Source organism: Dichotomopilus funicola (assembly GCF_033296635.1).
Source record: "Dichotomopilus funicola strain CBS 141.50 unplaced genomic scaffold C8A04scaffold_65, whole genome shotgun sequence".
Taxonomy (NCBI): domain Eukaryota; kingdom Fungi; phylum Ascomycota; class Sordariomycetes; order Sordariales; family Chaetomiaceae; genus Dichotomopilus; species Dichotomopilus funicola.
Genome location: NW_026944086.1, coordinates 24,955 through 38,058, shown reverse-complemented (window position 1 = coordinate 38,058; position 13,104 = coordinate 24,955). Strand labels below are relative to the sequence as shown.

At 59.1% G+C, this 13,104-nt stretch overlaps 5 protein-coding genes across 5 annotated transcripts in view; all 5 read left to right on the top strand.

The window, feature by feature from the left end:
* C8A04DRAFT_14379 (Scytalone dehydratase) overlaps positions 1-470 on the top strand; it is a gene marked incomplete at both ends in the record, with an annotated part of 659 nt that extends 189 nt beyond the window's left edge. Inside the window, one exon of the mRNA XM_062778067.1 lies at positions 42-470. Coding sequence (XP_062634418.1) covers positions 42-470 — 429 coding nt within the window. The remainder of the gene's footprint in view (positions 1-41) is intronic.
* A 1,085-nt stretch (positions 471-1,555) lies between these two features.
* On the top strand, positions 1,556-8,001 carry C8A04DRAFT_14391 (uncharacterized protein; the record flags this gene model as incomplete). Its single annotated transcript, XM_062778072.1, has 7 exons — positions 1,556-1,884; positions 1,987-2,297; positions 2,355-2,908; positions 2,945-3,550; positions 3,696-5,291; positions 5,385-6,317; positions 6,580-8,001. 7 exons carry the CDS (start codon positions 1,556-1,558, stop codon positions 7,999-8,001), a joined length of 5,751 nt encoding a protein of 1,916 aa, XP_062634417.1.
* Positions 8,002-8,380: 379 nt separating this feature from the next.
* C8A04DRAFT_14388 (EthD domain-containing protein) lies at positions 8,381-8,950 on the top strand (the record flags this gene model as incomplete). The annotated part of the gene is made up of 2 exons (XM_062778070.1): positions 8,381-8,605; positions 8,684-8,950. The coding sequence occupies 2 exons, from the start codon at positions 8,381-8,383 to the stop codon at positions 8,948-8,950; spliced, it is 492 nt and encodes a 163-aa protein (XP_062634416.1).
* Positions 8,951-9,193: 243 nt separating this feature from the next.
* On the top strand, positions 9,194-9,706 carry C8A04DRAFT_31363 (DUF1772-domain-containing protein; the record flags this gene model as incomplete). The annotated part of the gene is made up of 1 exon (XM_062781739.1): positions 9,194-9,706. One exon carries the CDS (start codon positions 9,194-9,196, stop codon positions 9,704-9,706), a length of 513 nt encoding a protein of 170 aa, XP_062634415.1.
* Positions 9,707-10,491: 785 nt separating this feature from the next.
* On the top strand, positions 10,492-12,728 carry C8A04DRAFT_31362 (uncharacterized protein; the record flags this gene model as incomplete). The annotated part of the gene is made up of 2 exons (XM_062781738.1): positions 10,492-12,378; positions 12,450-12,728. 2 exons carry the CDS (start codon positions 10,492-10,494, stop codon positions 12,726-12,728), a joined length of 2,166 nt encoding a protein of 721 aa, XP_062634414.1.
* Between the last annotated feature and the right edge of the window lie 376 nt (positions 12,729-13,104).

The following is a 13,104-nucleotide window of genomic DNA, read 5'->3' as shown; positions in this document are numbered from 1 at the left end:
AAAAAAAAAAAATGAACTCCCGTTAACCCCCTCCCACACAGATCGACTACCGCGCCTTCCTCAACAAACTCTGGCCCTCCATGCCAGCCGCCGACTTCCTCGCCATGGCGTCGGACCCCCATGTGCTGGGAAACCCGCGTCTGTGCACGCAGCACCTTGTGGGTGGTGCCAGCCGGTGGGAGAAGACCAGTGACACCGAGATCACGGGGTACCACCAGATGCGGGTGGCTCACCAGCGGTATGCTGACGATGCGCACACGGAGGTGGCGGTTAAGGGTCATGCGCATGGGAAGGGGACGGTGTGGTATCGGAAGGTGGATGGTGAGGGGTGGAAGTTTGCGGGGATTCAGCCGGATATTCGGTGGGGGGAGTATGATCATGATAAGGTGTTTGAGCATGGGGAGGAGAAGTTTGGGGAGAAGGAAGGCGAAGGGAAAGCAGAAGAGGAAGGACAGACTGATGGAGAGTAAACGCGGGTGTATGGTACCTAGTTACTGCCTGGGTGCTACTGCCCAAACGCACCCCTTGATCAGTATTGAGTAACCCTACGTTGTTCCTGAAAGTAGTCCTGCCGAAAAAGCCGAAAAGAAGAGACGTTCCTCCGGAATTATCTGATCCTGATTCGTATTTGTAACAACAATGAAGACGACTTTAACCCTCGACACGGTGGAAACACAGTAGAATCGGTCTTGAGATATTGGCTAAGCGCCCAAGCTCCAAGTGTCAGAAAGAGCTCCGAGAAAGAATCTCCCCCCGCTTGACTTTCCACAAATCCTTCGCTTCCCACGTGTCGTATCCCTACCATAAGCGAACACGGGTCTACTCGCTAGGCGGAGATAAGCCCTTGAGGCACTGGTGTTTTGCTTGTGCTGAAAGGGGTAAGGTGGTCGGTCCTCTGTCAGCATCCGTCTCCGGGTTTCCTTTTCCCAGCTCCGACGACCTCGCGTGCTCATTTCCTTCCCCCACACTACGGAGGCCGTGTGTGCGTTTCCCCAAGCTCCGGATAACCCCCCCCTGAGGTAGGTATTGAGGTAGCCGCGGTATCTCGGGCACCGGCATCCACGGCAAAACAAAGAAAAAAAAAACACAAGGTGCGGTGTCCGGCGTATGCAGCGGCGTAATTTCGCTTCGGAATTTCCATGTTTCCAGACTCCCATACCAGATGCCTGGCCTGGCCTGACCTTTCCCCTCAAGCCCGAAGAAACTGGAAACGAAGTCATTCTTTTTTGTTCCCCTTATTTTATCCCCTATCCTTTTTCTTCCTCGTGGAAGTATCAAGTAGGGAGTGGGAGCCGAAGAAACGAGCATTCTTTAGACCTTTTTAACTTGCTCTTTGTCTTGTACTTTACCTTCCTCCCTGTATTACCTGTATTCCTCCCTTTCTTCCTTCCTACCACAGGATTCACACCAACGCTACGATTCAACTCGTCGTTTTCGTCCACCCTGAAGTACGCCAGTTACCTAGGTGGGAATTGTTCCCTAGGTCCAATCCACAATGACCATCAACGCCGGGATGGGTGCCAACGCCGGGACAAATGCCAACACGAACATAAGCATGACGGAAAAGGAAACGAAAACAACAATGAAAATCCTCTTCCTCAGCAACGAATTCCCGCACGACGACCTGGCCACACTCTGCCGGGCCCTCCGCCGACACAGCCAGGACCGGCGGTATCCCGTGCTGGCCCGCTTTCTCGAGGAAGCTACGCGGGCGGTGCGGCAGGAGGTGCGGCAACTATCGGCTTCGCTGCGAGCCCTGGTGCCGGCGTTCGAGTCCGTGTTGGACCTGGCTGGGGCCGAGTTTGCGGCGTTACGAAAGGGCCGGCTGTGTGGGAGTGTTGAGGGCGTGTTGCTTTGTGTGGTTGAGTTGGGGGCGGTTATTGGGTGCGTATACGTCGTGCTTACGTGCTTACTTGCTACTGCCTTCCCTGGTATTTTGTTTTGAGAGTAAAACATAATAGCTAACGTCGTCTCGTCAAAAAATAGCCACTATGAAAATACACCAGCCGCCTTCGCCCGCGACCTCGACCCATCGACAACATACCTTGCGGGCCTGGGCATCGGGCTCCTGGCCACATCCGCCCTCTCGTTAGCCCCAACCGTGGCCGACCTCGCCATCACAGGCGCCCAAGTGGTCCGCCTCGCCTTCCGCCTGGGCATCGAAGTCGACTCGGTCTCGCACAGTCTCCACGCCCGCGACCCGACCGACAGCAGCACACCAGACAGCTGGGCCTATGTTCTTCCAGACGTGACCGCGGCCGAGGTACAGAGAGAACTGGACGCGGTGCAGGTGCAGGGTACTACTACCAGCCAGGACTCCCAGGAGGAAACGACCACACCCACAGCAGTGACAGCCACAACCCCCCAGGTCAGCAAAATCTTCATCAGCGCGCTCAGCCCTTCGTCAGTGACCATCAGCGGCCCCCCCACGCGCCTCCAGGCGCTGCTGCGCACGTCGGCCTTCTTCCGCGACCGCAAATCGGTAGCGCTGCCGGTGTACGGCGGGCTGTGCCACGCCAGACACATCTACACGCACGACAACGTGCGGCGAGTCGTGCGCACTCCCTCGCTGGCGGTGCTGGAGAAGAAGGGCGAGCAGTTTGTGCCGCGGATTCCGATTTATGCGCCTAGTACTGGGACGCCCTTCGCAGCCTCGGTGGGGGCGTCGGCCTCGGGGGGCTCGGCGGGGGAGTTGTTGGAGATGATTGTGGGGGAGATTATGATGGAGAAGATTGAGTGGGATAGAGTGGTTCAGGGGCTGGTGCAGCGTGTACAGGACGCTCATTCGGACGCAGGTGGTTGTGAGGTGCGGGTGTGTCGGATGTCGCTCCCCGTGCGTGATTTGACGGCCGCTCTGACGGGTGAGCTGGAGGTGTCGACGGAGGAACTCGTGCCCTGGATTCACAAGGTTGAGGAGGAGGAGAAGGAGGAGGAGGAGGAGGAGGAAGGGTCCGAAGGGAACGGGATCGAGGAAGAGGAGGAGAACGGCCCACGCACCCCCCTCCAGTCCAAAATCGCCATCGTCGGCATGGCCTGCCGCATGCCCAGCGGCGCAACCGACCCGGGCAAGTTCTGGGATCTCCTCGCATCCGGCCTCGACGTGCACCGCACAATCCCCCCTGACCGCTTCGACGTGGCCACGCACCACGACCCGGCAGGCAAACGCGTCAACGCGAGCCACACCGCCTACGGCTGCTTCATCGACCAGCCGGGTTTATTTGATGCCGCCTTCTTCCACATGTCGCCGCGCGAGGCCCAGCAGACGGATCCCATGCAGCGGCTGGCGCTGGTGACGGCGTACGAGGCGCTAGAGCAGGCCGGCGTGGTGGCCGGGCGGACGGCGGCTACGGACAGGGGGCGGATTGGCACGTTTTATGGCCAGGCCAGCGATGACTATCGCGAGGTTAATACGGCGCAGGAGATCAGCACGTATTTTATCCCGGGCGGGTGTCGCGCGTTTGGGCCGGGACGGATTAATTACTTTTTCAAGTTTTCTGGGCCGAGTTATAGCGTCGATACGGCGTGCTCGTCGAGCTTGGCGACTATTCAGGTGAGTCGGTGTGTGGGTGGCTGTGGTGTTTCGTTTTCTTTTCTGTTGTACAACCCTATCCCTAACCCTACCTACCTTACCCAAGTTTTGACATAAATACCTGGGTACCAAATCACTAACATGTTTACTTTCCTCGGCCTTTTAGGCTGCCTGTACGGCGCTCTGGAACGGCGACGTCGACACGGTGCTGGCCGGGGGCATGAATGTGCTGACCAACTCGGACGCCTTCGCGGGGCTCAGCCATGGGCACTTCTTGTCCAAGACGCCCAACGCGTGTAAGACGTGGGACAGCGAGGCGGACGGCTACTGCCGCGCCGACGCCGTGGCCTCGGTGGTGCTGAAGCGGCTCGAGGATGCCCAGGCCGACAACGACAATATCCTGGGGGTGATCCTGTCGGCCGCCACCAACCACTCGGCCGACGCCGTGTCCATCACCCACCCGCACGCCGGCCACCAGGCGGACCTCAGCCGGCTGGTCCTGCGCCGAGCGGGGGTTGACCCCCTAGATGTGAACTATGTGGAACTACACGGCACGGGTACGCAGGCCGGAGACGCCGAGGAGATCCAGTCGGTGACCAACGTATTCGCGCCCGCGACGGGCCGGCGGCGAAACGCGGCGACCAACCCGCTGTACATTGGTGCGGTCAAGGCCAACGTCGGCCACAGCGAGGCGGCCGCGGGCGTGACGGCGCTGGTCAAAGTGTTGTTGATGTTGCAGAAGAACGCTATCCCGCGACATGTCGGAGTCAAGAACAGCTTGAACCCAACGTTCCCCAAGGATTTGGACGCGCGGGGGGTGCGGATTCCGTGGGAACACACTGAGTGGCTGCCGTTCAAGGCGAACGCAAACGCAAACGGGAAGATCAAGAAGCGGCTGGCCGTGGTCAACAACTTTAGCGCAGCGGGAGGGAACACAACACTTCTACTCGAGGAGGGCCCCAGGAGGAAGAGCAGGAGGGGCACGACGGCTACTCCTGACCCCCGCGAAGCCTATCCGGTCGTAGTGTCAGCCAAGAGCAAGGCGTCGCTCCAGGGCAATCTTGAGCGCTTGCTCTCGTACCTCGACTCGCACGCCGAATCGGACCTCATCACCCTCGCCGACCTCTCCTACACCACCACGGCCCGCCGCCAGCACCACAACCACCGCCTCGGTTTGGTAGCCACCGACCTCTCGTCCGTCCGCAGCCAGCTCGCGCGTACCCTCTCGGCTTTGTCGTCGTCGTCTGCGCAGACTGCCGGTAACAACCCTAACCCTAATACCCCCAAACCCACAACCACACCCGCCACCGGCCCCCCTCCCATCGCCTTTGCCTTCACCGGCCAAGGCGCCTCCCTCCGATCCACCTCTCTAGCCCTCTACCACCACGCCCCGCCCTTCCGCGCCCACATCACCCGCCTCAACACCCTCTGCCTCTCCCACGGCTTCCCTTCCGTCCTCCCCGTTCTCGACGGCTCCATCCCAGCAGACGACGACCCGCATCACCACCACCAGTCCCCCGTCGTGGCCCAACTAGCACAGGTCTGCGTGCAGATCGCCCTGGCCGAGTACTGCGTGGGGACCCTGGGCGTGAAGCCGGATGTTGTGGTTGGACATAGTCTCGGGGAGTATGCGGCGCTGTGTGCGGCTGGGGTGTTGTCGGCTAGTGATGCGTTGTGGTTGGTTGGGGTAAGGGCGAGGTTGTTGGAGGAGAGGGTGACGGAGGGGAGCCATGTGATGGTTGCTGTGAGAGGGGGGGTGGAGGTTGTTAGGGAGGTTGTCGAGGGTGCTGTTGCTGCTGTTGCTGCTGCTGCTGCTGCTGCTGCGGCTGCTGCTGCTGTTGATGTTGCAGGGGAGAGTAAAACAGAAGATGGGAGTGCAGACTGGGATTACGAAGTGGCATGCATCAATGGGCCAACCGCGACGGTGCTCAGCGGCCGCGCGGAAGCCATGGACCGGCTGCTTGTCCCGGCCCTCGAGGCCGCCAACCTCCGCTGTGTCCGCCTAGATGTGGCCTACGCTTTCCACTCGCCCCAGACCGACCCCATCCTCGACGACTTCGAGGCCGCGGCCCGCTCGGCCGGCATCGTCTTCCACGCCCCCTGCTTACCCGTAATCTCCCCGCTCCTGGGCCGCGTCATTTTCGACGGCAAGACCCTCGACGCGGCCTACCTGCGCCGGGCCACGCGCGAGCCCGTCGACTTTGTCGCCGCGCTGGAAGCCGCGCACAGGATCGGCACCATCGATGCCGACACGGCCTGGGTTGAGATTGGGCCGCATCCGGTGTGCATGGGCTTTGTGCAGGCCACGCTGGGGGCTGCTGCGACGAACGTCAACGTCAACGTCGCGGTGGGCCTGATGCGCCGGGGCGAAGATAACTGGACGACCCTATCGCAGGCGCTGGTCCAGCTGCACTTGGCCGGCGTGACCATCGCGTGGGATGAGTTTCACCGGCCGTTTGAGAAGAAACACGCGCTGAGGCTGCTGGACCTGCCGGCATACGCGTGGAACGACAAGACGTACTGGATTCAGTATAACGGTGACTGGGCGCTGACTAAGGGGAACACGTTTTATGATGCCGAAAAGGCGGAAAGGGCCGAAAAGGGCCGGATGACCATGGCCGTACAACAGCCGCGGTCGGAGATCAGCACGACGACGGTGCAGCAGATTGTTGAGCAAGAGTTTCACGGTTCTGCGGGGCGTGTGGTTGTCCAGTCGGATCTGTCGCGGCCGGATTTGCGCGCCGCGGCTTGGGGGCACAAGATGAATAACTGTGGTGTCGTCACATCGGTGAGTTTCATTCTTTTGACCCCCTTGACTTTTATTTCCTCTTCCCCCATGTTTTGCAGATTTCGCAAGTAACTATTTTGTTTTGTTATTGCCGTTTTGGGCAGAAAGTGGGTCAGCCGAAAAGGGGCCCCCTGAGTTTGGAGTCAACAACGAGGTCATAGACCACGCGACAAAGATTTCCTTTGTCCTACTTATACATATCAGATCACACAACACAAATCACAGAACACAAGACAGAAAAATAACTAACTCGCACGCTCAGTCGATCCACGCCGACATCGCCTACACCCTCGGGGCCTACCTCTACAAAAAGCTGCACCCCGCATCCACCCCAACCCCTTTGATCGACATCGCCGACCTCCACGTCACGCAAGGCCTCGTCGCCCGCGCCGACCCGTCCACCCCGCAACTCATCCGCATCACCATCGCCACCGCGGACATCCACGCCGACCACACCGCCTCTCTCCAATGGCAAACCCTGGCGGCCGACTCCCACTCCGACTCAGACGAAACGGCCGACGAACCCGTGCTCTTCGCCACCGCAACCCTGCACTACACCCCATCCCCCAAGCCCACCACCCCCAGCCCGTGGCTCTCCACCTGGCGCCCGCTCACCCACCTCGTCCAGTCGCGCATCGACACCCTCGAGCGTCTAGCCGCCGACGGCACAGCCAACCGCTTCTCGCGCGATATGGCCTACCGTCTGTTCGCCGATCGTCTGGTAAACTATGCCGAGGCCTATCGCGGCATGCAAAGCGTGGTGATGCATGGGTTGGAGGCGTTTGCTGATGTCACGCTCACCACGGACACGCTCACGACGACGGACAAGGGCGAAGGAGGTGGGGGCCACGGCGGGGGCCACTCTTACACGGTTCCGCCGTATTTCATCGACAGCGTCGCGCACCTGGCCGGGTTCGTCATGAATGTCACGCTGGATGCCGACGTCGATGTGCAGGCTAACTTTTGCGTCACGCCCGGGTGGCGGTCGATGAGGTTTGCGAAGCCCTTGGTGGCTGGCGGAAGGTATCGGTCGTATGTGCGCATGCTGCCCGCGGCGAAGGAAGAAGAAGGCGGGGAGGACGGGGTGTATCTCGGGGATGTGTATGTGTTGCAGGAGGGGGCGATTGTGGGTGTTGTGGGGGGGATCAAGTTTAGGCGGTATCCGAGGATCTTGCTCAGCCGGTTCTTTTCGGCGCCGGATGCGGGGGGGAAGCCGCAGCAGCAGCAGCAGCAGCCGAGGCCTGCTGCTGCGCCCGTTCAACAATCCCCTCCCGTTGCAGCGCTCCCCCTGGCCGACACACCCTCTTCCGCATCCTCCTCCTTAGGCTTCTCCCCTTCTACTCCACCCTCCGTGGCTTCCTCCGTCTCGTCGGCACCTATCTCGGCCCCCATCTCGGCCAAGCCTTCAACAACACCCGCAGGTCCCGCACTCGCACCCGCACCCCCGAGCGACGACAGCACCACTAGCAAGGCCATCCAGCTGATTGCGTCGGAAGCGGCCCTCGATGTGGCCGATCTGACCGAGGACGCCAGCTTTGCCGCGCTGGGCATCGACTCGCTGATGAGTCTGGTCATTGCCGAGAAGTTTCGGGAACAGCTGGGTGTGGTCGTGAGCGGGAGTCTGTTTTTGGAGTATCCGACCATTGGGGATTTGAGGAGTTGGTTGCTAGAGTATTACAACTAGATTCTTTTCTCTGTTTCTTTTTTCTTATTCTTTTGTTGTTTCCTTTTTCTTTGTCGTACTTTGTTCGATGGTCCATAGTTAGTAAGGGTTACGGTTAGGGTTAGGGTCAATAAGCTACTTACGTAGGTTGGATACGCTTACGGATATCGGTATACAGATTGAAGAATGAAGCCGTTATCCGTGTTCTGTGTTTCGAAATCACCGATGGATTATACACAAGTACGCAAATGCCTCGGCATTTCTGCCAACTCCGCAATTCCGCGTACGTCTGACTTTAAAAAGATGGTGGCACGGCAGAGCCAACCTTGCTGGACTCTCTCATCTTCCTCCTCTTCATCATTTGCCCTGCAACCAGACTTACAGACTCCACAAACCAAACATGTCCCCCCCAGACACTCTCTCGGACGCTCTCCCAGACGCTCTCCCGGACATCCCCCCCCGTCCGGCCGATAGCGACCCCGACAACCAGTTTCTCTGCCTCACCATCTGCGGCTACCGACGGCCGGGGATGAGCGAGCAAGACTACCGCCACCACATGACCAAGATCTCGGCGCCCATGACACGCGACCTGATGGTCAAGTACGGCGTCAAGCGATGGACCATGGTGAGCCCCTTACTCTTATCCATATTATACACAAACTCCACACTCCTAGACTTCCTCTAACTAGGTCACCAAACACAGATCCACAACCAAACACCCACGCGAGCACTCATGACACGCCTCTTCGACCACCAGATGGCCAACCTAGCCGACTTTGACTGTTTTAGCCTGGTCGTCTTCCGCAGCGTCGACGACTACAAGCGCATGAAGGAGGACCCTTGGTACCGCGAGCACCTGGTCGATGACCACACCCTGTTTGCCGATACCCGCCGCAGCATGATGACGATTGGTTGGGTGACCGAGTTTGTGCGCGATGGCCGGGTCGTGGACGGGATGGAGGGTAGCTGAGCCGGTAGCCGAGTGAACGGGAAAAGGGCGGCGGAGACGGCGAAGACGGAGAAAGACAGGGAAACACGGGGTCGGGGGGTCATTTCGGAGTGTGTGGGAAATTGTGCCGGGTCGGGTATATTGAGCAGACAAATGGCCACACCCAGACAATTCCAGATCATGAATGCCAGACAGACAGTCCAATCCCAGGCCAGATCATCACGAACCTCTCTCTCTCTCTCTCTCTCTCACACACACAACACCATGTCCACCCCCGCCCTAATCACCGGCGCCCTCCTCTCAGGCGCCATGGCCTCGCTCTCCCTCATCGCCGTGCCCGTGCTCCTCGACACCACTCCCACGCCAGCTCTCCTCCTACAGCAATGGGTGCGCATGTACCACTACGGCCACCGAGTGCTGCCCGCCATGGCTATCGGCACGTTTGGGCTGTACACCTACGCGGCTATCTCCGGGGCCCGGGGCCGGGACCGGGGCCGGTCGGAGAAAAGGGGTTGGGCCCTAGCCCTCGCGGCCGGCCTGACGACCGTCGCGATGCTGCCGTTTACGTGGTTGTGCATGGTGCCGACGAATGACGAGTTGTTTCGGCTAGCAGAGCAGAGCCGGAAGTTGAGCCAGAACGGCCCGGAGTCCGTGGATATCGTCAGCCTGGGCGAGGTGCAGGAGTTAGTCAGCTTTTGGAGTGGCCTGCATCTGGTGCGGTCGGGATTGCCGTTTGTCGGGGTTGTGTTGGGGGCTATTGCGAAGATTTGGGAGTAGGTAGACCGTAAAGGATGGTCTCGGCGTCGGAGATGGAGATGGAGACGGAAATCGGGGTTGGACTCTGCAGCGGGCAGCGGGACGGATAGGTAAGGGGGGAAGCGGGAAAGCGAAGAGGGTTTAGTTTGCATTGGGGGGATAACGTTAGTTATGCGTTACGCCCGACGCCCGGCGCCCGGGACCGAAAATCGACTCATTTGCTTCTTCAAAGTTCACCGAGATGAAATTCACAAGAGTTTGGTAACTTTAAATTTTGGTGTCTGCACGCTAATGCACCACGCTAATGCACCCCGGACTCCGAAGATCCTTGCGATTCCCATGTGCCCGTGTAAGTGACGAAATTACCGGATCGGGCAATCATCCTTGCAACCCTAACCCTCTGGTCCGGGAACAACCCCTGGATCCTTGATGCAGGCTGGATGGCCAGGACGACGCCGTTACGCCGATACCTCAGCAGAGCGAGGGCAAACGTGTCATGACGCGGCGAGGTCGGAAGACCAATTGGGCGAGCTTCCCGCTTTGCTACCTCTAGGCAGACTGACAGAGCCAGTTCACCCACTAACACAGTCGCAGGGTAAACATGAAACAGAGTTTCACGTATGTTCCTGACCATAGTACCTCGGTAGCGTAGTCCTCAACTTCTTTTTGGTTGAACCTCCTATCACACTTGGATGGCATTTTGTATATGCCCTCTATGCTGAAATTCCAAATCGTTCTACCCAACTACGTACCTACCATCTATCTACCTAGGTATCTATCTCGGTTGGACAACGCTCTCTTTCACCATGCCACTATTTTCATGGATTTCCGTGTGTGTTCTCACAGTCCTCATTATTTTCCCATCTGTCCGTCAGCTTCTTCGCTCTCTTTTCTTTCCAACATCAAAATCGCCGCAAGATGACGACGGCGTCCAAGACCAAGACAAGGCCGAGATCGATGGAGGAACGTGGGAGCGCCTCTCCGTTTTTGAGCACGTCGAGCAGGGCCTTTTACAGAACCCTGATGGGCCAGCGGTAGTCTGTCCGTTTCAGTCGGCCGACGCCTTGGACAATATCCTGGTGTCGTCGACGACAGACAAAGGGGAAAAGAGGGAACGAGAAGCGGAAGGCGACAAGCCCCTCACCATTACCTACACACAACTCCACCTCACCGCCCTGCGCCTCGCATGCGCTCTCTTCGCCCGCGGCGTGCAGGCCGGCGGCAGTACGCGACTGGTCATGCTGATCCCCAACGGCGGCGAGTATGCCGTGCTGCTGTGGGCCTGCCTATTGCTGCGCGTGACCTATGTCAGCCTCGACCCGGCCCTGCTCGACGTCGACGTCTCAAACCTCACCACGCTCAAGCAGCTGCTGCGGCCGCTGCGACCGCAGATCGTGGTCGTGCCGGATCCGGAGCGCGGGAGGGTGGTGGATGTGGCTATGGCAGAACTGAGGCTGCCGCAGCCGGTGCGGGTGTGTTTGTGTTGTCAGTTGTCTCGAGAGCATGGGCAAGACCGGCCATTTCCGTTTCCTCCTCCGCAACCGCCGGGCGGAGCAGGGAAGAACGGGACCTGGCACTCCCTCGCATCGCTGGTCAACAACCAGTCCGGCACCTCCGTCTCGGACGAAGACGAACAAACAACAACAACCGCGCTCGTCCGGGCCGCGCGCCAAGACCACCCCGACCGCATACACTCCATCATGTTCACGTCTGGCACGTCCGGCTCGCTTCCCAAGGGCTGTCCGATGCGCGCCGGCGGCATGGCCCACGTGTTGCACTCCCAGCGCTGGCTCCTTGGCCGTGCCGACACCGAGGATGACGAAGACAATGATAACAAAAACCACAAAACCAAAAGCCGCCCCCCCATAGCGCTCATGCAGCCGCACAACTCGCGCGGCATCGCCCCAGCCCAAACCTTGCAGACGTGGAAAGCGGGCGGCGCCGTCGTGCTCACAGGCCAAACGTTTTCCGTCGCGGGTGTTGTGGATGCGGTGCGTCGGGCGCGGGTCAGCTTTGTGGTGCTCACACCCGCCATGGTGCACGAGATGGCCTCCTCCTACTTAGGCCTCCCGGGGACGGTCACGGCAGTAGGTCTAGATCTGGGATCGGTACGGCGAGTACAGCTCGGCGGCGACGCCATTACACGCGGCGTGCTGCGTCGGTGTACCGTGCTGTTTCCCCGCGCGCAGGTGGTGGTTAACCACGGCATGACGGAAGGGGGTGGGGCGTTTGTCTGGCCGTTTCTGACCTCCTCCTCCTCCTCCTCTCATTCCACCTCCTCCGCAACTGCATCTTCCGTACCTCTAGACGGTGCCCAAGACGGTGATGGTGTCCAGGACGGGATCCGCTACTTTGGCGAGATGTGTCCCGTCGGCACGGTCGCGCCGGGCTCGAGAGTGAAAATCTGGGATGCCCAACGGCGGCGGGTGGTGCGTCGCGGGGAACTCGGGGAGTTGCATATCTCGAGCCCGAGTCTGATTCGGGGGTATCTCGGCGGGCGCGAGTGGGAGGCCTTTTATCGCGATGATGGCCGAGATGGCCGATGGTGGTTCAAGACGGGTGATGTGGCCATGGCGGATCGGGACGGGCTGGTGTTTATCCTGGGGAGGAAGAAGGACGTGATGGAACGAGGCGGGGTGTTGGTAGTGCCGGCCGCGATAGAGAGCTCGATCGAGGCGTTTACGGGAGCGCAGGTAAGAATTTCGAAATTTAAAACCTTTAGAGACGATGGAGACAGTAGTACAGTACTGACAAAGTAGAGCAGACCGTCGTCGTCGCGACGCCGCATCCCGTGCTCGGATCTGAGCCTTTTGCCGTGCTACACTCGCTCCAACGGAAAACGGAGGCCAGCATCAGGGCACATGTAAAAAAAACGCTTGGTGAAAACTACGCTCTCGGGGGGTTGGTCACGCTGGAGCAGCTTGAGCTCGTCGAGTTTCCCCTGAATGCGACCCACAAGGTCGTCAAGAGTGAGGTGCAAGCTGCTGTGCTGCGGTACTTGGAGAGAGGTCACACTGAAAAAAACGGATACGAGAAACTCTAGCCCATGCCTAACTCAGGTAGTATGCAAAACAAGAGTTGATGGGTAATGGGGTTGATTTGATAGGCATGTGAAGACTCAAGACCTCGATGCCGGTAAACAAATTTTCTCGTTAATCCTCTCATTAGGTAATTTACGAATAATGCACAGCGAAATGATAATTATCAGCAATCCAGAGCTGAAAGCTTCCAACTTTTGAACTGGAACATATCTCCCTCGTATTCGAAATCCTGCTCACTCGGCACTCGCTCAACGACCGAGTCTCTCATCTTATCTGTCCTTGTTTTTACCATAAAATAATAATAATCAAAATACAACCAAAACGACAGAGAGTAAGGACGAGCTGGCCTTCCATCACAGTAACACAGTAACGGCCAGC